The sequence below is a fragment of the Ictalurus furcatus genome, chromosome 4 (genome assembly GCF_023375685.1).
Source record: "Ictalurus furcatus strain D&B chromosome 4, Billie_1.0, whole genome shotgun sequence".
Lineage (NCBI taxonomy): Eukaryota > Metazoa > Chordata > Actinopteri > Siluriformes > Ictaluridae > Ictalurus > Ictalurus furcatus.
This window is the reverse complement of record NC_071258.1, coordinates 6,252,501-6,276,121: the sequence shown is the minus strand read 5'-3', so window position 1 is coordinate 6,276,121 and position 23,621 is coordinate 6,252,501. Positions and strand designations below refer to the sequence as shown.

General features: G+C 39.6%; 3 protein-coding genes across 4 annotated transcripts in view; 1 reads left to right on the top strand and 2 right to left on the bottom strand.

Annotated features, from left to right (window-relative positions):
- Positions 1–646: 646 nt before the first annotated feature.
- Positions 647–12,395, bottom strand: bckdha (branched chain keto acid dehydrogenase E1 subunit alpha). Its single transcript, XM_053622660.1, has 8 exons — positions 12,183–12,395; positions 9,520–9,696; positions 9,118–9,204; positions 8,901–9,009; positions 6,765–6,926; positions 5,386–5,592; positions 4,871–5,012; positions 647–2,735 (listed from the first exon to the last, which is right to left on the bottom strand). Exons 1-8 carry the CDS (start codon positions 12,294–12,296, stop codon positions 2,393–2,395), a joined length of 1,341 nt encoding a protein of 446 aa, XP_053478635.1. The 5' UTR covers positions 12,297–12,395; the 3' UTR covers positions 647–2,392.
- A 26-nt stretch (positions 12,396–12,421) lies between these two features.
- exosc5 (exosome component 5) lies at positions 12,422–17,318 on the top strand. Of its 2 annotated transcripts, XM_053622664.1 has the most exons (7): positions 12,422–12,488; positions 13,046–13,240; positions 13,453–13,566; positions 14,750–14,871; positions 15,846–15,986; positions 16,161–16,250; positions 16,653–17,318. In XM_053622664.1, the coding sequence occupies exons 2-7, from the start codon at positions 13,147–13,149 to the stop codon at positions 16,746–16,748; spliced, it is 657 nt and encodes a 218-aa protein (XP_053478639.1). In that variant the 5' UTR covers positions 12,422–12,488; positions 13,046–13,146; the 3' UTR covers positions 16,749–17,318. The 2 variants fall into 2 exon arrangements, with proteins under 2 accessions (XP_053478639.1, XP_053478637.1); XM_053622662.1 differs by lacking the exon at positions 12,422–12,488 and having other exon boundaries at positions 12,892–13,240.
- A 104-nt stretch (positions 17,319–17,422) lies between these two features.
- The window catches only part of tmem91 (transmembrane protein 91), a 17,965-nt gene continuing 11,766 nt past the window's right edge, over positions 17,423–23,621 (bottom strand). The window contains exon 3 of the mRNA XM_053622661.1: positions 17,423–22,229. Within this exon, the coding sequence (XP_053478636.1) occupies positions 22,074–22,229 (156 nt within the window). The 3' untranslated portion in view covers positions 17,423–22,073. The remainder of the gene's footprint in view (positions 22,230–23,621) is intronic.

The following is a 23,621-nucleotide window of genomic DNA, read 5'->3' as shown; positions in this document are numbered from 1 at the left end:
GGCCAGTGCTAATAACACACACGCTAGCTCGCCTTTATCCACTTTAAATCAGCATTTCCCGGATGATTCAATCCGGGTTTAAGAATTGAAAATGGAAACCTAAGGCACATATTCAGGCGCTGTCTATTTTTTTTTTTCTTCTGGAAAATGTTTGTCAACAAGACCCCACCATATCGTATCGTATTTACATTCTGTGTATCATTACAGCACCATCACCTCGAGTTGGACGTTTTTCTTCAGCTAGCTCGCATTAGCTGCATCGTTGGTTGCTGCTGTCTGCTGCTAGCATTGAAGACTTATGAGTTTTATGATAAAGACGTGTAATTGGGTTATTTGTATTGCAGGAAGATGCTGTAGTTTCTGCTCTTAATATTTTCACAGAGCACAGCTTGCAATCTGCTTTGCTTTGCTTGCCAACGTTAATAATGAGGAGTCATTTTGTCTCGTCTGTTCATTAGTGTGACAATGTACCTCAGGCTTACGTCAGATAAGATCACATGGCGTTGGAGAATATTTTACAAGTAATATGCAAAAACAGAGACATTTAAAATATATATATATATTTATCCATCCATTCATCAGACAGATTTCCTAACGAGATTTATAATGAGAAACCTCCACAAACACAGGACAATCACAGGTCATGTAAAGGTATTAATGTTTCACAATCATTTTATTAATGTTTCAAACATAATATAGTAAATCTGACCAAATATCATCCTAAAGATAATGTAACAGTGAAGGAAATCTGACAGAGCAGCAGTTTGTTTTAAATTAATTAAAAACCAAAGAAAAGGTTTTAATCCAAATTCATAATCCATACTAAAGGACACAGACGACACTGACCCACCCTTATACAGCTTATACAGTCACCTTTAACGGAACGAAAACCCGCAGTTCTTCAACGCCTGATCCATTTTTAATTTACTAACCATATTCACAGATGTGGAAAACAGTCACTGGGGCAGACACATGAATATAGGTGATCCTCAACCTGCTGGCTTACTGTAACGAGTTTAAAAAGATCAGCGTGTATACACATCATTCGAGTTAATATAAATGTATATGTCAATAATGCATGTCAATCGGTTAAAGACAATCATATTTAAAAGATGATCATGATAATGAAACCGTGATAATGAAACCGGGTTAAATGATGACAATCAGTGTCGAGTGAACAGTTAATACCATGACTGGAACAAAATCTCACGTCCTCACACGCCGCTACACTAGTGCGCGATCATAAAAAGGTACAATGTAGTGCCCCCTAGTGGCAGACGCCGCACACGTCACCTTTCTGTTGTGTTTTCGAAATCCGGAGGGCATCAACAGTAATAGCTAATAATGTACAGTTGCGGTCTTAAGTTTACACACCCCCTGCAGAATCAGTAAAATGTTAAAAATTTTTAAAAAAATATGAGGACTTTGTTTTTTTTGTTTTTATTTAAGTTTTTTTTTTTTTTTACTTAGTACTGCCCTGAATAAGCTATTTCACATAAACAGATATTTACATCTAGTCCACAAGACACAATAACTGAATTTTCACAAATGAACCAGTTCAAAAGTTTACACACGCTCGATTCATAATATTGTGTGTCGTTACCTTGATGATCAACGACTGTGTTTATGTTTTGTGAGAGTTGTTCATGAGTCCCTTGTCTGTCCTGAGCAGTTAAACTGCACACTGTTCTTCAGAAAAATCCTCCAGGTCCTGCACATTCTTTGCTTTTCCAGCACCTTCTACACATTTGACCCCTTTCAACAGCGGCTATATGATGTTGAGATCCATCTTTTCACACTGAGGACAACTGAAGGACTCGTACACGACTATTACAAGAGGGGCAAACATTCACTGACGCACAAGAAGGCAACGTGATACATTAAGCGCCTGGAGGGGGGTGTAAACTTTTGAACAGTATGATTGGTGTAAATTGTTATTATTTTGTCTTCTGGTTTACTCTCCACTAGCTCTTAATGTATCGTGTTGCCTTCTTGGTTCATTTGTGTAAATTCGGTTATTATTGTGTCTTGTGGACTATATGTAAATATCTGTTATGTGGAATAGTTTATTCAGGGCAGAACTAAATTTAAAAAACTAAATGCGATTTTTATGATCCCTCTTTTTTTTAAATATTAACATTTTGCAGATTCTGCAAGGCGTGTGTAAATTTATGACCTCAACTGTGTAACAGAGAAATATGCAACACTCATGTCTCATGTCCCAGACATAAATGAACCAGAGGTATCTACATGAACGTATCTGTGCTTCATGATTGTTAGAATTTGTTTAATTATGTCATGTCTCCCATTTTAGATGCAGCATCACCATCCCCCTAAATTCCAAGTGGCTAGGGGAAGTGACTAAGTATATTTGAATTCTGAAACGTAGTGATTAATTCTCATACAGGTCGAAGGGGTAGTGCTCCTTGTACTGCTGCGTGTGCCTCATCATGGACTCTCGTTGTCTGGCCAAGCCTGGAGTTAACTCGTCATACACGTCAGTGAAAAGTAACTCCAGGTTTGGTTTGAGACGCCGCTCGGCCCTTTCGAAGGCCTCCATGACGAGCTTGCGTGACTGCTTCCTCCACGTACGCTCCTCGTCCTCACCCCACCAACCGCGCGCGGTCATGTAGTGGCGGAGGCGAGAGATAGGGTGGTCCTGCTTGTCCCAGTAGTTCACCTCGTCCACTGAGCGGTAAGCCGAGCTGTCGTCACTCGTGCTGTGGTGGCCGATCCTGAGCCCAGAGGAAGGGAGCAGTTAGCAGTGCACTATAGAGAGCATTCAGAGTGGCTTCTCACACATCAAGACGTATTTACTTGCACAATGAACAACCAATAAAAACAACAAAAAGGGTGCTTGTGGTGAGGGGAAAAAAAATCTGCCTTCAAACTGAATGAGATTCAGTGAGAACTCGGAGGTAATAAGAACTCAGCCAAGACATGTCTGCTGTCTTTCCCCATAATCACCTGCCTAATACACATTCACACAACATTTTAATTACGCATGCACGCTCATAACAACGGCACCAAGCAGGGCAAACAGAAAGTTAAAGGAGCAGAGCACACTTCCAATTAAGCAAGACATAAAAAAGAGAGACAAAGAAAAATAATTTAAAAAACAAAACAAAACAAAAAAAAAGTACACATGGAAAAAAGAAAGAACAAATGAAAGTACAAACAAAATAAAAATGTATGAACAAATACAAGAAAGATCAAAGAAACAACAGTAAGAAAGAAACACAAAGGAAGAACAAAAAAATCAGACAGACCAAATGAGGGGAAAAAGAATGAAAGAAAAAAAAGATGATGATGTATGCAAGGAGAGAACGTAAAGGAGAAAGAAAGAAAGAACACAAGAAAGGAAAGAATGAATGACTGAAAGTATGAATAAATAAAAGAAAGAAAAAAAGAACGAACAAATGAATGGAAAATATGAACGAACGAAAGAAAGAAAGAGCAAAATAAAAACAGAGAAACAAAGAAAAAAGAGGAGGAAAAAAAGAAATGGAGAGAGAGAGAGAGAGGGAGAGAGAGAAGAGAAAGAGAGAGAAATAAACGAGTCAGACTCAGCGTGGACAGGAACGCCCCTGCCACAAGTCTAGTCCTTCTTGTTACTAATATTTGTATCCATCAAAATATTCCATTACTAAATATTCTAAACAGGAAGGAAACTTCAGAAGAAAAACTACTTCAGACATTTGACCTTGCTGTGACCCTGAACCTATTTGGATCAATTCCAAAATCTAATCAGTTCATCTGCTGGTTACGACAACTAGAAAGCCATAGATGGATAGATAGGCAGATAAACAGACAGAGAGACAGACAGAGTGCCTATACTTGTAGAGTTGATAGATAGATAGGTAGATAGCCTTAGAAAGAAAGGAAGAAACAGAGAGACAGAGAGAAAGAAGGAAACTAAATGGAAAAAGCTGTAAAGAAAGAGAAACACATCTGATGATCCTCTGAGAAAGATACATGACGCTGATCTTAAACAGGAAATGTCAGAAGCCAGATGTGGCTGCGATTTACAGACAGGACCCAGGTGTTCCTGGTTATGACACTGAGTTTACTGTGAGCACTCGTCCCTCTCTGTTCCCTTGTGAACACTTTCTTTGCTCCTGTGTGAACACCTTACCCTCTTTGTTCCTGTTAACTCTTCCCCACAGGTACAGACAGATAAAACCCCTCACCATTCGCGCATTGACATACCTTCCCGATTAACACTTGCTCGTACTCCTATGACTTCCTGAAAACCATATATGGAGTTGTTCCTGTCTTACATTGATGTGCTTCGTGTTTTATGCAAATATGAAATTCCGCCTAGCCAATCAACAGTTAACCCCTGGTCTCTGTTGTGTATAAAGCAGGATAGATACTCAGCCTTTCTTAGAATAAATGAGAGATCTTCCCGTTTGAACTTTGTGTGTCTGTGTGTCATTTGGCAAACTCTCCCAAGCGCTTGGTGTGGGAAGAGTGTAGCGGTGCGAGGGCGCCGTCTTTTTGTGTACTTTCTCTTTTCCTAACATCGCAACCCTCTCTTCATAAATTCTAACAGAAACATACCCAGAGGCTCCACGTTCTTACATTTAGTTACAGTGCTGTAAAATCACAACACCTCTTTATCAAAGTTATTATATTCATGACTGAGTTCTTATGTGGCTCCAAAAATATGACTGTATAAAATCAAATAATGAGCCTGATAGCTGATTGGTTAGATTTTGATCATAAATAAATCTGTATTGAGACGGTCCACAGAACTGAAATTTTTTTTTTTTTTACAGTAAAGGAGGCTGCAAAAAAGCTCGAGAAGCCCACGCACGTGACTGTCAAGATTGTTATTCTTATTGATTGATTTCAGCTTGTGTTTTACCTGTAGGTCATGGCCTCGATGAGGAAAGGTTGGTTCTCGGCCACTGCTCTACGCCGCGCTTCCTTTGTCGCGTTGTACACGGCAAACACATCGTTACCGTCCACACGGATAGACAACATGCCGTAGCCTGGGCCTCGTGCAGCTAACATACAAAAGGTGGGGTGGAGGGGAGGAGGAAGAGAGATGAGAATTAAAGAGATGAGAAGAGATGAGACAATAATAAAGAAAGAACGAAAGAACACAAGAACGAGGTACACAAGGATGGAAAGAAAGAAAGACAAAGGAAGAAAGATGGGAGGAAAGAAAGAAAAATTTCAGACAGAAGAAATAAGGGGGAAAAAAAGCATGAAAGAAAAAAAAAGATGTAAACAAGAAAAGAGAGAAAGAGGAAATATACAAGAGATACAAAGAAAAAAAAAAAGAAATGAGACAAATAAGTAATATTTTTTTTAATTCATTCCACTCAACAGCAGCTAACAGTTAGTGATGTGTTGGATGCTGTAAGTGAAGCTCACCGATGCCGTCGCCACGGTACTGCTCGTGGGTGGGGGTGGAGATGGCATAGCCGTTGTTGCGGCAGAAGAAAATGATTGGGCATTCCAACGTGGCGGAGAAATTGAAGCCGGCGTGAGCATCTCCTTCACTGGCAGCTCCCTCGCCGAAGTAACAGATCACCACTCGATTGCTGTTCTCCCGCTTTATAGCGTACGCTGCTCCGGCCGCTGCAGTACAGGCACGCGCGCACACACACAGGTTATCAATTTCATTTTAATTAACTGTATTTCAGTTACACAGCTAAATAATTTGCATGAAGACAAATGAAGAAAAGATAATTCACCGAAGGGGAAAGGTCGCAGGACATGAAACATGCACTTGGGTTGTGCTTAGAAAAAATAAAAACATAAACCAACACATACACTAGGAGTTTTGGGGAATAATTCTGTTTTGTTTAGCCTTCTGCTGTTCCCTGCAGTACAACTGGCCTGTATTTCGACATTTTATTCTGACATTTATTCACTTTAACACCACAGCATTTCATTACTGAAGACTATGGAGATATGCGCAGTTACAAAAGAAAGAAAGAAAGAACGAAAAAAGAAAGAAAGAAAGAAAGCACAAACAAAAGAATAAACGTAAGAACAAGCGAAAGAAGGAAACAAAGAATGAAAAGAAACAACAGAAAGAAAGAAACACAAAAGAAAAACCAAAGAAAGAAAGAAAAAGAAAGAAAGAAAGAAAGAAAGAAAGAAAGAAAGAAAGAAGGAAGGAAGATGGGGACAATGGGATAAAAAAAGAGGCAGAAAAAAGCAGAAGAAATAAGGGGAAAAAGAATGAAAGAAAAAAAAAGGAGTATACAAGGAAAGAAAGAAAGAAAGAAGACATGAAAAAAGAACAAATGAAAGCACAAACAAAAGAATAAAAGTAAGAACAAACGAAAGAAGGAAACAAAGAAAGAAAAACACAAAGAAAGACCAAATAAAGGAAAAACCAGAGAAAGAAGACAGGAGGATGATGGGGGAAAAGTGGGATAAATAAAAATCAGAAAAAAGAAAAAAGCAGAAGAAAGAATGAAAGAAAAAAAAAGGAGTAAACAATGACAGAAAGAAAGAACGACACCCAGCATACTCTCAATCAGAAAATGGAAATCCTAGTACAGATCAAATCTAATGCGTATAAAGAAGATATTATAACATCAGGCGTATCTCGGTGTAGTGAAGTGTGAGATCAGTTCATTATTATACTCGGCACAGTGCCCGACTCCAGTATGGACAAACTCGATAGCTTATGAAGAGTCAGCAGGAGTGTACCAGACTGAGCGTGACCCCGCCCCCTGCTGCTGCAGTGTTCATTCAGGTTATTAACTTCAGCATGCTGTATGATTACTCTCTCTCACCCTGAGGAAGCTGAGTGGCCAGAGGAGACGAGATGGTCACGAAGTTGTGGTCTTTGCTGCCGTAGTGCACCGGCATCTGCCTGCCCTTCCCTACGTCATCGGCATTAGCGTAGCACTGTGCCATGAACAGATCCAGAGGGAAACCGCGGTACATCAGCACTCCTACAGCATTCAGAGACGAGGACACACAGCACCATGCTCCATTTTACCCACAAGTGAACGAACAAACTCTCGAATCTACATTAGCATAACGTCTTTTAGCTAACAAGCATTGTTACATGTTGGTGACTGAAATTCTGAACCAAACGACAAAACACTACGCCTCACTGATCAGCTAATTCACATATATGGAGTAAGTAAAGTCAGTAAATTCAAGTATAAGGAGACGCATCGATGTGATCCTTGACTGAATGGATTCAAAATCATGTCATTGGGAAGAAGTTACTGCAATTTTATACACAAATTATGCTGTCGAATTATTTCTTTTGTGATTTTTCTTGTTGTTGTTAAACTCGTTTGTCATTTCACCTCATTATTGCCATTATACCACAGAGCAGTCGAATGCTTCAATCTGATTGGCCAGGAAGTACGTGCTATTTTCCGTATAACAGCATGGCTCGGAAAGTAGATCCGGCTGTAATGTGAACGACAGGTTAAGATCAATGCGTTCGTTCTAATGCAGTACTGTTTCAATAGTAACCATACACAGGGACTTGTATGGTGGGCACTCCATATACATTTTATATAAATAAATAATCTTTTTTTTTTTTTTTTAAAAAAGGTCATTGCAACCTCATTTCTCTGACACAAGTCCGTCTTTATTTCTCGTAATTCCGACTTTATTTCTCGTAATTTTGAGTTTACCTCTCACAGTTCTTACTTCTTTCCTCACAATTAAAAGTTCATATCACACAATTCTGACTTTTTTTTTTGTTCCTCTTGCAATTTAGACATCCAAATTGATGCAGTAACTGAACTGTGACTGACTTCAGGTAACGAGCATGTGCTTGTGCAAGCTAGCTCGGTTTACATTGTTGTTTTTCCTGTTTATAGCCTATTTATAGAGAATGACTGATGCTTTGCCTGGGCATTCTTTGTAGCTGACTAAATGTCAAGTAGATGTCTAAATTGCGAGAGAGAAAGAAATCCGAATTGCGTAATTGCGAGTAAAATTGTGCAATATGAACAATATGTGCAATATGTGCAATATGAATATGTGCAATATGAACTCGCAAAAGATGTCAGAATTGTGAGATATAAAGTAGATATTAACTTTTTTCCTTCGGGTGGAAACGGACTTCCATACGAGCGAGCGAGAGAGAGCAAGAGGGGGAGAGAGAGAGAGAGAGAGAGAGAGAGAGAGAGAGAGAGAGAGAGAGAGAGAAAAAGAGAGAGAAAGAGAGAGAGAAAGAGAAAAAGAGAGAGAGAAGAAGAGAGAGCAAGAGAGAGAAAAAGAGAGAGAAAGAGAAAAAGAGAGAGAAAGAGAAAAAAAAAACAGAGAGAGAAAGGCTGGTGAGGGAATGATTGTCTATACCATAAGTAAGAACAGGGAGTAACGTGTTTCTCAGACGTTCCACGTTACATTTAACTATAAAATGTTCGTTGTGTCATTTATTAACAAATTAAATGTTGTAATCTTTGGCGAAACTTGGTGGAATAACACACTCCAGACCATGTCGTCATACCAAAATGCACTTCTTGCGTTCGTTATTTTCGCACAACGACGCGATCTGAAGTGTGTTATTCCTTAATGACTTGAAAGAAATCAATCCAAAACAAATCCATAAACTGAGGCAAATATTTCTAGCTACTCAACAAAACAGGCGTCGCTGTTTAGAAAGACTCTGAGGTGTCCGAGCTGCATCACTGGGAGATTTGCCGCACTTAGGAGGCGCGCTTTCACCATTCAGTTGTCATTTTGTCCTTTTCAGCTCTTCGTGAGCTTTGCCTATTATGTTCGTCGCTAAACGTAAATCAGCTGCGGCGTGAACATGCTTGGTCATTTACGGGTGAGTGGAATTGATCAACATATGTAAGCGAGTACGAAGAAAATCGGCTTTATTTCATTTTTCTGCGCTTGTTAAAAGTACACACGACTTCATAAACTTTTTTACAATTTTAAAAGCGGACGCTCACCTGCTTCTCGATACTGGCCAAACACCAGGTCGTTGGAGTCGAGCGCAGCAGCACTGCCGATGTGAGTGCCCTCTTCACCGTAGTTGGTCATGTAGAACGAGATACGGCCCTTAAATCCGGGATCAAAAACAGGTCAGCGGCGTACTGGGTCCTTGTTTACAGTTCGTAACGTCACCAAAGAGACAGGAGTGAAAATAAAAACGGCCGTAATGCTTACCTGCCTCTGAGACTCGTACAGAATGCGATCCATCGTGTTGAGGAGCGTCATCTTTTGGTAGAAGTTTAACACTGTATCCTTAGAGAGCTACGAAGCCATGAAGGAAAAGAAGAATACATTGCACGCGATTAAAGTGTGTAGAGGAAAATATTTTGATTTATCTGCCAAATAATCATGGAGATCAGTGTGCTACATTAACACATCCGGTACAGCACGTCATATGAGAGATAAAGCCCAACAAATCCTCCTGAAGCCACAGGATAACAGATTTAAAGTATTACACTGTGCACGTAAAATAATCTCAATATCGATACAGTGTTTTTACACTAATTTACACTACAATGTGTGTAACATGTGTGTGATGTGTGCACGTGCACAGTGGAGAAAGTTTTAGCTTCTTACCTGTGGATCTTCGGACGGGTTGATGATCTGGCCTTGTCTGTCCATGACGCGATACACAGGGATTCCTGCGATCACGTTGGGTTCGATGAACTCTAGGTGATCGATGAACTCTGCCGAGGCACCGGGGAACTGAGGCTTCTCCAAGGACGAATCAAACGACTCCTGGCACCGAGCTCCCTGTCATATGAGAATATGCATCGTAAATAAGAGTATTCACAAGGGTCAAAGAAAAACCTGCATGAGAAGTTCACAAGATATCTAGAAATTATCACATCGGGGTGAACACAGGCCTAAACCTACAAGAGCGAAATTAATTTACTTTCAATATTTTCAGAAAATGGAAGTGACCACTTGGTCCATCATTTAAAAGTAAACATAAGTTAATATTCTTGATTCTATATCTACATCTATTCTTGGAGATATCCATCCATCTTCTATACCACTTTATCCTTTTCAGGGTCACGGGGAACCTGGAGCCTATCCCAGGGAGCATCGGGCACAAGGTGGGGTACACCCTGGACATGGTGCCAGTCCATTGCAGGGCACACTCACATACACACTCACACACCCATTCATACACTATGGACACTTTGGACATGCCAATCAACCTACCATGCATGTCTTTGGACTGGGGGAGGAAACCGGAGTACCCGGAGGAAACCCCCGCAGCACTGGGAGAACATGAAAACTCCGCACACACAGGTCCCCGGTGGGAATCGAACCCATATACACACATATACACACACACACACACACACATACATACACATATATATATATATAAAAAATCTCCTAGAACAGAGCTGTGCAGTCGCTCAGATATACCGAACAAGCTGTGTATATATATTTTTTTGGTCTTATTAACTTTAAAGAGTGAAAAAATACAGAAAAACAAAAGTTGGTGATGTAACATTATAGTGCAAGTAATAATAGGAACTAATTTGCATAATGGACATTCCATAACATTAAAAGTGACTATAAACGGCTAAAGGTACGACATGGGTGTCTTTCATAAATTAAAACTCATGGCCATTCAAATGTGTGAATGATGCTACAAGGTACACTCGTGGTATTTTGTTATTTGACATCCGATATTTTATTCAAAAGAATGCCAGAAAAAATGTCAAATGTGGGCAGAATGAAACCAATTTTATTTATTTATTCTGCATTCATAGTAATGCTGTTTTGAACGCTATTAAGACAACTCCCCCCTCCCCCCAAAAAAGGGTGTCCTCTTTTTGGAAAACCGGAATATGGTCACCCTAGCTTTTGTGATGTAATGTTAACCGCATCAGGGATACAGCGATCTTTTATTTATTGATTTATTTTATTAAAATAAATTTAAAATTTGAACATGTTTTAAGCTCTAAAATAAACTGTAAATAAAAGTATTTTAGATCATATTGCTTTTGTCTTGACTTTATTTACATATGTGACCTTGAAGTAATCCAAAAATAATCAGATTACATTACTTTCATATTGTGAGACTTGGATTACTTTACTGATCACATTTTTTTTATGAAGTAATTTGTAACTGTAAAGGAATACATTTTTAAAGTTACCCTCCCAACCCTATTTATTTCTTACATAACCATAATCATAACATAGGATTATCTGGTGTGTATGATATGCTGCACACCAGCAAAACATGTCCATGCTAAACATACTGACCATAATTAGACGTAAACATTTCTTAACAAGTCAGTCCTAAATACTGTAAAGCTGTGACAATACACACACCAAGACCTTGTGAGATCACAGCAAGATTATTTTGTCTGTTTTCACTAAACCAGTGGTTTTCAAAGTGGGGCCGTGGCCCCCTTGGGGTCCACCAGGGGGCGCCTGGGAGGCCTCAACAATTTGGTTTGAAACATAAATAAATGTATGTTTTCTCTTTCTCACTCTCAGACAACCACACACACACACACACACAATCAGTTCCTAATGTAATGTAATGTAAAGATGTAAGATGTAATTATTAATAAAAAAAAAAGGGGGATATATTCAGAAGTCTGTATTTTAATGTGTTTTAAAGACATCTTGCAAAAGGGGGGCCTTGGTCAAATGTTAATGCCATTTGGGGAGCCTTGCCCTGGAAAAGTTTGGGAACCCCTGCACTAAACAATACACAGATCTTTGAGATCATGATCAAAAGCATGCCTGTGTTCACGCCCCCTGAAATCAACCAATCAGCGCCGGGACAGGAGACACACGAAACAGGAAATGTGAACCGCGCATGCGCAGTGAGCACCGGCCAGCGTCATAGAGCCGTGTAGAGTTTCACCCGCATTAATAAATTCTAATTCTAAATGCAAGTCTTTGCTGTCATGGTTGTTTCAGTAATATGAATCAGTTATAAACATCTAAGCTGCTTTACAGCAGGCCTTCATCGTTGGTTACTAATCTTGTTGACTCAAAACATCACACACTGCTACACCGTCCATTTCCCTGCATTTCATTATGAAAGAGAGTCAGGTGTATACAACAACGTCCATCTTTCACGGTCATAAATGTTGCCCTAAACACCGGGACTGTATTAAACACCGAGTCCTCCAGAAACCTCCAGCAGGTGATTAGTCCTTGTAAATACTACACACCGAGGAGAGATACTCCCGCACCATACCCCGCACCTGCTAAAGGTTATGTTGATAAATGAGGCTTACACTGAGGCGGAAAGCTCTTTGCTGCAGGACTCTGGATGTTCTCAGAGCTGCGTGTTGACGAATCGCACCCACACCGAGTCCCCACAGTTTCTGTATGTTCCTCACAACCGCCATCTTTCCCTCTGAACGTCCTCACTTTCGCTCGGCTGGCCACATCAATATGACGCGAAGTGCCCCCTCTGCAGGTCAGGATGAACTGAGAGCTTGTTGTTGTTCTTCTTCTTCTTTTGGTTTTAATGGCGGTTGGCAAACCAACTTAAGGTGCATTACCGCCACCTACTGGACTGGAGTGTGGGCAGCAGATTGGTGAGAGCTTGTTATTGTTCTTGTTGTAGTGATGGTCATGTTTATTCAATAATGAATGTAATTATATAAATTATATAAATGTTAGTTATACGATTTACATAAACTTACAGCAACAACAACCAATACTACTACTACTACTACTACTACTACTAATAATAATAATAATAATGATGATGATGATGATGATTCAGCACTGGATGTAATGACGAGTCAAAGATTGAATATATATATTTGTGTGAAACAAATTACATGAAATTGCCAATTCTTATTCTTTTTATTATTATTAAGAAGAAGAAGACGAATATGTAATTTGTATAATACAAAAATTATATAGAATCATCAATACATACATTGTTGAGTCAGGATTATTATTATTATTATTATTATTATTATTATTATTATTATTATTATTATTATTGTTGTTGTTGTTGTTATTAATGTTGGACATGATTTTATATTATTTTACATTTTTATTATAGAAGAATTGATTATATGGTTTAAATACAGTGACTCGTGTTTAAATAGTAAACAGTGCCATTTTGTGAAATTGTAAACAGTAATTTGGGATCCTACTACGTCACTGTCGTCATCAATGAGCGCCCAAAACGATGACGATTAAGAAGCGCGACAAACACTTGCCGTAACGAAGCACGCCACGATGGAGCTGGATATTGGTAGTTCAGTTTTGAGAGAGTTCGGCAGCGAACAGAGTTTATTATCCAAACCTGACGGTTCAGCCACGTTTATGCAAGGTGGTGTTTTTATTTTTTCTTGTTTTATTAAAAAAAAAACCAACAACAACACAACTACTGTCTAATCCGAGTCAGTAACAAAGGGCTTGTGTTCCAATAACACAGTTAGCTAACTAGCTAGATCTTTTATTACTACAGAATTATTAACTTGTTATAAAATTGCCATGGAGGAATAACTTCCGCCCTCTTTCCTCTGGAAAATGTGTTGACAGGAGACACCAGTGTGCTGGTAGGAGTGTACGGACCAGCTGAGGTTAAAGTGAACAAGGAGATCTATGATCGAGCAACTTTGGAAGTTCTGATCCAACCCAAATCCGGCATGCCCAGTATGTGTGTGTGTGTGTGTGTGTGAGAGAGAGAGAGAGAGAGAGAATATTCATAACAGATCAGATGGAATGGAAATGCTTTTATGGTGCACTTTCACAGATCAGAATCAGTCTTTCATCTAGCATCATTAACGTAGATTAAAATCTATTTAACAAGAATGTCTTAAGTTTGCTCAGATACAAGCAGGTAAAAAAAAAAAAGGTGAAAATTGCTGTACGTATAGTGATGGACCTACTGAAATAGTAAAATCCAGAATGCACACATAACACAAAAAGTGGCAATTGAACAGTGAATAAAGGTAATACATTGATTACACAGATAGATGTTGACCTTCCACGGCATCCTTCAGCCTTGCCACCATGCCTAATGCAACCAAAACCATACAGATCTTTCCAGTGACTAAGGCTGTGACAAGCCCCAGTGGCACCGGTAATAGACAACAATGAAGTTAATATATACTGATCAGCCATAACATGAAAACCACCTGCCTAATATTGTGGCATGGACTCCACAAGACCTCTGCAGATGTGCTGTGGTATCTGGCATCAAGACATTAGCAGCAGATTCTTTAAGTCCCTACAAGACCTGCTGTTTTAGAGATGCTCTGACCCAGTCGTCAACACATCAACTTCGAGGACTGACTGTTCATTTTCAGCCTAATAGATCCCACCTCGTGACCCCTTGGCATTGTAACAATATAATCAATGTTATTCATGTCACCTGTCGGTGGTTTTAATGTTATGGCTGATTGTTGTATTTGTTTATTCATACGTAACTGCAGCAATAAAAAAAAATGTCTTTGCTTACAGTTACTGATTTTTTTTTTTTTTGCCCCTGTCGCGAAACAGCAGTTATTTAAGTGACAAGGCGAGCAACAAAATACAAGTTAAGGACAAGCGCTGTGTTTTTAGTTAGCTTTTTTTTATTCCGAGTAGCCATCTTGAAGCTCGAATATTTCCCCAGCACGTAATTTGGCATCACGCCACACATCAGACATTTGATAGGCATGACCTCATGAAGTTTGAGTCTACTTGTTAGTATGTTTGGAGGAAGTTATTATTTGATGGGAGTCTGTGTGTAGTGTATGTGATTACATCTTTTCACCTCATGGTGGCAGTCATATAAAGGCTACATTCCAACAATCATCTCTTCGATAAATGTTCTCTTTACCTGCGTCCTCAGGTGTGCGGGAGCGCACGAGAGAGCAGTGTGTGCGGGAGACGTGTGAGGCCGCTCTGCTGTCCACTCTCCATCCACGCTCATCCCTCACGCTCGTCATGCAAGTGGTTCACGATGACGGATCGGTATCCTTCCTAGCTTTACGCCTGAGCTTTTTAACCTGACTTGATCTGAGGGTAGAACGTGGAGTACAGGAACATGGAGTAGTACTCGGTATTCTTTAGAATCAGCATGGGAGGTGGTCGAGATGGGAAGCTATATACACTTACTGTCCACTTTATTAGGAACACATGCACATTCATGCAAATATCCAATCAGCCAATCACGTGGCTGTGGCCCTGTGCATAAAATCATGCAGATACAGGTCAAGAGCTTCAGGTAATGTTCATATCAAGCATAACAATGGGGAATACGTCATCTCTGTGACTTTGATCATGGTTGTTGGTACAAGATGGGCTGCTTTGAGTATTTCAGAAGCTGTTGATCTGAGATTTTCACGCCATGACAGTCTGTAGCGTTTACACAGAATGTTGTGAAAAACAAAAAACGTCCTGGTTCGAGCTGACAGGAAGTCTACAGGAGCTTTTTTTTTTTTTTTTTTTTTTTTTTTACAACCGTGAGCAGAAAAGCATCACCGAAAAGCAGCACAACGCATCAAACCTTGAAGCAGATAGGCTGAAACAGAAGACCACATCAGGTTCCGCTCCTGTCAGTCAAGAACAGGAATCTGAGGCTACAGTGTGCGCAGGATCACTGAAAACTATAAATACTCATGAAGATGCGGGTGCATAAGTATTTACCCTGCTGCTGTGAAATCCCTAAATGACTTGGTTTAGAGACATGGTTACAGTATCAGATTTTTCAGCTTGCTAATGAAGTGTATGGCCCTGAGTTTATTGCTCTGTTTTGGTTCCTAGGAGAATAACACAGAAAGAAGCTCTTTTTTTTTTTGTTCTGTTTTTTTTTTTCTTTTCTTCCTCAAATCTTTCAATTCAGTTACAAGACCATTTAGATTTAATGAGCTCCATGTCTGACATTCCTGAAGCAGAATGTGTATATGTCTGTGTATGTGTGTATCAGACCTTATCTGGTTTCTCAGTTGTTAGCGTGCTGTCTGAACGCCGCATGCACGGCGCTGATGGATGCCGGGCTGCCCATGAGCCGCCTGTTCTGCGGAGTCACGTGTGCCATCGACGCCGAGAGCCAAATCATCACAGACCCCACAGCTCAGCAGGAGAAGGTGCGAGACTTTTTTCCCATTACAGAGGACTTAAGAGAACGTATTGCACTTAAGTGGAATAAGAGAACTTCCTGTTATCTTCACAAAAACACACCAAGTGCATTTCACCTCACTGACTCAATGTCTCACTGAATGAATTCCCATAACGCTAAGAAATCCTTTGTCTTATTTTAGGAAAGCCGAGCACTAATGACCTTCGCAATCGACAGCAAAGAGCACAATGTCATGATGTCATCGACAAAAGGTTCTTTCTCTGTGAAAGAGGTAAGCGAGCGTGAAGTTTGGTGATCGTCATTCACGGTAGAGTAACACCGCCAACCTCCATTTTACACAGCTCCACGTTTATATTATAAAGAAGAAAATAATCATCTTTACTGGTGGAAAAAAGTCTAATTGTGGCTTTTATAGTTTTGTTAAAAATATAGGTTTTTGATGACAGTATTTACTGAATCAATTTACTTCAAAAGTTTATAAGGTAATCTTACACTGAAAAATATTTTCAGTGTAAGATTAAGCAAGTGAACCACAGTCATTAAAAAAAAATCCATCTTGACCAAGGGTGCCAATAATTTTTGGAGTTGGACTATACATCTGATAAAATGGTAACTCCGTGTAGAGTTTTCACTCTGTAAGAGTGTTTTTGAAATCCTATTTTTTCCCCCACAGATGCAGCAGTGTATCGCGGTCAGTCAGAAGGCATCTGAGCGGATCTTCCAGTTTTACAGGGATTCTGTGAAGCGACGATACTCCAAAATATTATGAAATCATTCTTTCCCTTGTATTTTTTTGATTGTTTTTTTTTTTTTTAAATATATATATATTAAATGTACTTCTTAAATGTACAGTTCAACATGTTTGCTGTTTCATTTTACTTGAAGAAAGTTCCAGAAAGAGGGCTTGAAAGAGTTTAACTTCAGAAATGTCCGAAAACAAACTCCGCCCTTCCCATCACCTGCGTCATTCATTGTTTTCCTATAACAGCATGCCCCAAGCATTACTCTTTACCCAGCCTACTTATCCAGCCTCCGTGAGATGTTTGTGGCTCGTGCTAGCCTTCTTCATTTCCTTCATCTTTGTTAATATGGAAATAACTCTTGGTGGTATGAAACGCACTCTGCAAATAATTACAGTCAAATTCTTCTTGTTTTTTTTAAACGGCCGGCTTTTGCATAATAGTCTGTGTTTTCTGATTAATAATTAAAAAAAAGATATCGCATAATAGACTGTTTCACCTTCATTCTGTAGCCTAGAGGAGGAAAGATGAGGTAGTACCACTGTTCACCCCAGAAGACCAGATTAATGTTTTATGCAAAGCATTCTGGGGGGGTTGATTAATACCAAATGACCTTCATTTGTTGGCTAAAGACATTCACAGACGCTTACACTTACTAACGTGTACTCTCTGGCACATGTGTATTTATTGGTTTCGAGCCAGGATTCATTATTATACATGAACATTTACACAGGATATGGGAATCAGACATATAACGTATGTAGCAGATGCAGAAACATCTCCCAGCTGTTGGAGATGTCTCACCAAAACAACAACAAAGCTTGAAGCACCTTGACTTTTTTTTCCACCGGAGCTTGGAACGTCAGCATGTAGCCGTTTGCTTTCTCCGTGAACACAGCGGAGTCTGTTATCTCACGTCTCCAGTCTGAGGTTGGTCTGCTAGCTGTAGATGTAACACACTGCTCCATACTGTGATCTGGCCCACTTCCTCAGCGGGAACATGGCTCTGAGTGTGTCTGACAGGACGGGGTTGCTCGGCCACTGCTTCATGGCCTGAATCTCTCACAACAACTGACGTTATTTGCCCTTTGAGTCAGCAGAGGATGTGTGTACGTTGCTGATGGAGGAGGAATTATTTTGTACATTTTTTGGTTTGCCTCGCTCGTAAGCCGATTTTAAGTAGCAAATGAGCGTCCGACACTTAGCACTTTATTCTGCCTTGCATACATATTCACTTTCGCACATTTTGTAGTGTTACAACCAGGAACACGACATAGTCCATAAAACTGGGCTATGTTTAGAAAGAATATACCTAAACAAACAAAGCTTCATGAAGACCAAGCTATCAAAACGAAAAAGAAAGTTCTGGAAAAAACTTTAAGCATCACTTTGACGACCATTTTAATCCCAGTTACGTCCATACATTCCGTCATTATTTTCGCCTGGTAGCTCACACTAGCATGCTCCGATATTAAAACGCATGAATTTCTGCAACGTTTGCACGTCTGCTAACGCTGCAACGGACCCTCGTATTTAGTATCAGCTAAATTTGGTCCACTTGCTAGTTTCTAGCTTGAATGATTAAAAGTAAACGTTTTAGTTTGAAGGTTATAATAGTATGACTCAGGTGTACTGCCTACCTATATTAGTGAAGCGTCTATGAGGTTTTGTGTACTGTGTATTTCCTGTCAGTGCAGAGAATAACACCTCCACAGTTACGCTGTAAATAATCAACCCTGGCTTCATGGTAATTATATAACCAAACATGAGGATGAATCATTGTTTCTGTGAGCTGTAGAGAACTGTAGAACACGAAAACATGACAAGCAAACAACAGAACAATATTATAATGGAGTGCGTTGCATAAAACTATAATGAACAATATGTTTGCACACAGCACTTCTTTTATTCGTGGCTTCACTCGAACCCCTTCTATTCGGCTCACTTCATTCAAGCAGGGCCATTTTTCTGGAACCTGACAGGGCTTACTGAGGCGAACGCAAACGCCCACACACCGAGGCTTTTTTTTTTTTCTTTTTTTTTTTTTTAAAGAGGTACAGTTGTTTTGTTTTTTTTTTTAATACAAGGGTCTCAGTGCACAATCCCCATGCAGATGTTGAAGAGTAGTTGAAGTTGTCTTAAGGATGGAAGGACAAACTTGGTGTAAAGTCCCAAACCCAAAACTTTCACACACACATTAATGGCATAATCTCACTGCATGCCTGTAATCAAAGAGAGTGGGGGGATGGGATTGAAGGGGGGGTCTTAGCAAATTTTTCCACCCAAGCAGGAAAAATACACTGTAATGCTGTGGAGATCAGACGACAAGCAAGTGAGGAAAATCTACAGGTCTTGTGTTTGAACCCAGGCAGTACTCACGCACTGGTTAGGATTGCATGAGCTCCAATCCAAGGGCTGCCCGAGAGCCACTGAGTCCTTGAACAACATCCTTAACCCTCAACTGCTCAGTTAGTCACTACGTGAGGTGACTCTGACTTCGGAAAATGCTCCTGTGTCAGTGCTGCTATTATTAGACTGTGGAGAGGCATCTCTTAATGGCGTAGTGAAAGTGGGTCACATTTGTGTGGCGGTCTAGGAAAACCCATCGTATGTCATTGTAGCAAAAATGCCAGAAATTACAAAAAAAAAAAAAAAATGAGGGGGTTTTGTGCCAATAATATACATCGACTGTAAATAAACTTTACCAAAATAATGTGGAAATGTTTTTTATTTAGGCTACTTTGTAACCTAGCCTTGTGTAAGGAGCCAGTTTAACAAACACAGTGTTGATGCAGCTATTCTGCCTGAAATCTTACTAACTAAGTGCGATTTCCCCACACAGTGAAAGTCACGTGTTGATCAAGCTGCTACTGTGGTGCTTGAAAGTTTGTTAACCCTTTTGAATTTTTTTTTTTTAAATATATATATATATATATACAGATAAATATGACCTAAAACAACATCAGATTTTCACACAAGTCCTAAAAGTGGATCAAGAGAAACATATTAAACAATTGAGACAAGAATATCATACTTGGTCATTTATTTATTGAGGAAAATGAACCGATATTACATAAGTGTGAGTGAGAAAAGTATGGGAACCTTTGCTTTCAGTATCTGCTGTGACCAATGACTGCAACTAAACGTTTCTGGTAACTGTTGATCAGTCCTGCATATCGACTTGGAGGAATTGTAGCCCGTTCTTCAGTACAGAACAGCTTTAACTCTGGGATGTTGGTGGGTTTCCTTACATGAACTGCTCGCTTTAGGTCTTTCCCCAACATTTCTATTGGATTAAGGTCAGGACTTTGACTTGGCCATTCCAAAACATTAACTTTATTCTTCTTTAACCATTGTTTAATAGAAAGACTTATGTGTTTAGTGTGGTTGTCTTGCTGCATGACCCACTTTCTCTTGAGATTCAGTTTACAGACGGATGTCCTGACATTTCCCTTTAGAGTTCGCTTGTATACGTCAGAATTCATTGTTCCATCAATGATGGCAAGTCATCCTGCGAATCCTAGAGGTTTACATCCTTTTGCCACTCGCACACATATGTAATATAGGATCATTTTCCTCAATAAATAAACAACCAAGTATAATATTTCTCATTTGTTTAACTAGGTTCTCTTTGTATACTTTCAGGACTCGTGTGAAAATCCGATGAGGTCATATTTATGCAGATATATAGAAAATTCTAAAGGGTTCACAAACTTTCAAGCACCACTGTATGTCACAGCAAAACAAACATAAGTCTAATCAATATATTTCCGATTCAGACAGCAGATACTGTCAAAATGTCCATGATGCATCCTGCACCATGACATCTTCAAAACAGAGAAGAGTGCTTACACACCCTGTACAGAGTTTTTAAATGTTTAAATGACCCAATAAAAAGACAGTAAGAACAATACATTTAGTCAGCAGAGTTGACTGAACTAATCAGGGATTATTTCCTCACCAATGTTCGTGCAAACAGAGATGGGTCGACTTTTGTCTCGGGATGAGACGGAGACTGATGTGGATGATGCTGATAATCAAATTGAGAACTAATTTCCCTTTGTAGACGTAGAATTCATTAAATTTAGTCAATAATGTGTTTTTTTTTTCATAAGTAGTTTTGGTTATAAATGCAGAGGTATGTGGAACAATGAAATCTTTAAATGCAGTTTTGTTTTTTGCTTTTTCACTTTTGGGGCTAATCGCTTTTTTTTTGTTTTTGTTTTTTAATACTACAATTTTACTTCTGTTTGAGACGCATGAAAAACGAGAAACATATTTCAGTTCAGGAAAATCGGAAGCTTTACAGAAGTATACAGCAGGAAATCTGACCCGTGTGAAGGGTTTTCCCAGGCCGCCACGTAATTCCGTCTTTCCAACTCTCTCAGAAACTGTTACATTTGCTGCATAAAGTCTGTTCACTGGTCCATTCGTTGTCCTTTATGGTCCTTTTAGGACAGAAATGTTTTTTGGCACACAGTAATTTTGAGAAAGGGTGGTAGAGTGGTGCAGTGCGTAGCATTGCTGCCTCACAGCACCAGGGTCCCGTGTTCGATCCTGAGCACAGTTTACTGCCTGTGTGGAGTTTCCCATGTCAGTGTGGGATTCTACCATTTTTCTATCTGGTTTCCTCCCATCTCCCAAAAACATTCTGATAGATGAATTAACTACTCTAAATTACCCCTAAGTGTGAATGAGTGTGTGTGTGTGTGTGAGAGAGTATGTGTGTATTGGCATCGCATTCAGGGCGTATTTCTGCCTCTTTCCCAGTGTTCTTGGGATAGGCTCTGGCTCCAGCGCAACCCTGACCAGGATAATGCATGTACTAATAATAAATGTTTAAATAAATTTGAAACAGGAGAGAATTATTGTCACAAATAATGCCGTGTCCCATAAATTGTATCCAGATGTTACTGGATATAGTAACTCTAAAACTGTGCCAGTGTTTTATAGGAGCAGGAGGAATACAACCTGCAGAAAGCTCTGTTCTTTTAATCCTTGTCAAGTCCTTCAAACAAACCCTCGGGTCTCAGAAATCATTTGGGAGGAGCCAGCTCTTATCTACGCAAGCTGTTTTTGCTCCATGGCATTGTGCCATTGCTGCACTGCTGTAAGGGTTCCAACAAAATGCGAGACGTGTCTCTTCTGTTAGATTTGTCCTGAGATCCATTTCCCATCTGTCGTATTAGCGTCCATCCCTCTACAAGTCCAGACGGTTTCGATCCGGGAAGGTTAATTAGAATAAAAGCCCAGTGTTAATACATCTTTTTGAGTGTATGAACAGAATTTCATTGTGTCTTCAGGAGGCGGGGACAACATTGTAAAAAGGGGAGGGGCCTGACACGGAGCACACGTTACGGCGGCTTCCCGGACAGGTAGGAGATGAGCGCGGCGACTGCGCAAATGTAGGTGATGATGCCGAAGATGATGGAGACGATGGAGAGCCACAAAGTGTGACGAGACGCCTTGCTCGCTGCCTGGAAGTCGCCCTGTGCCCACGCTTTGTTCGTCTGGCAAAATAAAAAAATAAGAACAAGATCAGAACGAACATTAGTGCTAGACATCTCACTGCCATCCTGACGAATTCATCACTCAGCTGCAGTGATTATCACTGCACCTATATATATATATATACACACATACACATACATTTGTATCATTTTTACAGTATTATTGAATGCTATATTACTATATTATACTATAGTATAATATTATTGTTTCTGTTTCTTGAAAAGTATTTTTGCAGTAAGTACAGTTTTACATTTGTAGTATGTAATTTGTACAGCAGCTTACTATCCAGGAACGCTACAGGATTTATTTTTTTTTTACATTTTGAGTACCAGTAGGGGTGGAAAATACTTGAGTAACTGTACATTGTTACTATACATAAGTATTCATTTCTCGTAATTATACTTTTACTCGAGTATTACTGAAATTTAAATTCTAGTAATTCGTGGTAGTTTATGGTAGTTAATGACTATAAACTAATTTTTATTTGTGACTACAATCAGCAATTGCTTAAAAACATTCCAACTTCCAACTAAAGCTAAAGTACATTGTACCCATTTTGGCTGGAAATGCGTGTGTGTGTGTGTGTGTGATTTCAGGGAAATAACCCGTGTTAGGCTGGTGTGTGCATTTCCACAGAAAAGACTCATTTCCAAGTCTGATGAGATGAACGGCTCGGAGTAGAATCTCCGAGCTGTCATCCCATAATTACCGTAATTCTGGCATGACGTGAATGCACTGATACTCGGCTAGAGTTTGCATGCATAATTATTTAAAGACAGAAATAGCGGGTATAGGAGGCAGAAGGCCCAAACACACCTTATGCAAATACAGATAAAAGCATTCCCTTAGCCGTTGTTAGATTCTGAGTGGGTCCTGGTGTTATTTTGAAACAGGATGTTTAAAAGCCAGGATGCTATCTGACAAGCGTAAACTCGCAGACGTTAATTGCTACTATTGACCCTTTTGGCGTAGTCATTTCCCCACACTCTGAGACAAATCAGCATTTAACACTGAATCTCTCAGAACGTCTTCTGAGCTGTACCCAATATAACCCCTGGCTGTGGGACCATTTGGCAGAGATAGACCAGACATAAACCTTATACCAGAGGCAATATCTTCCATACAGTGGCGTGTTGCTGACCATTACTGCAAAGCAAATCTCTGCAGTGAGAAATCTGCGATCTGGCACTGTGTGTGTACAGTCAGGCCTAAACCTCTTATTTCTGTCAGTAAACTAGCACCAACCATTTATTGCATACATTATATGCAAACTCACTTCAAAAGCTGCAGGGCTGTGAATCATTAATGAAGAGAAATATTCATCAGATTTCTTTATTTTAATAGCTTCACTTTCATTACAATGCTGAAGCAGAACAGCTTCAGGTTTCTGA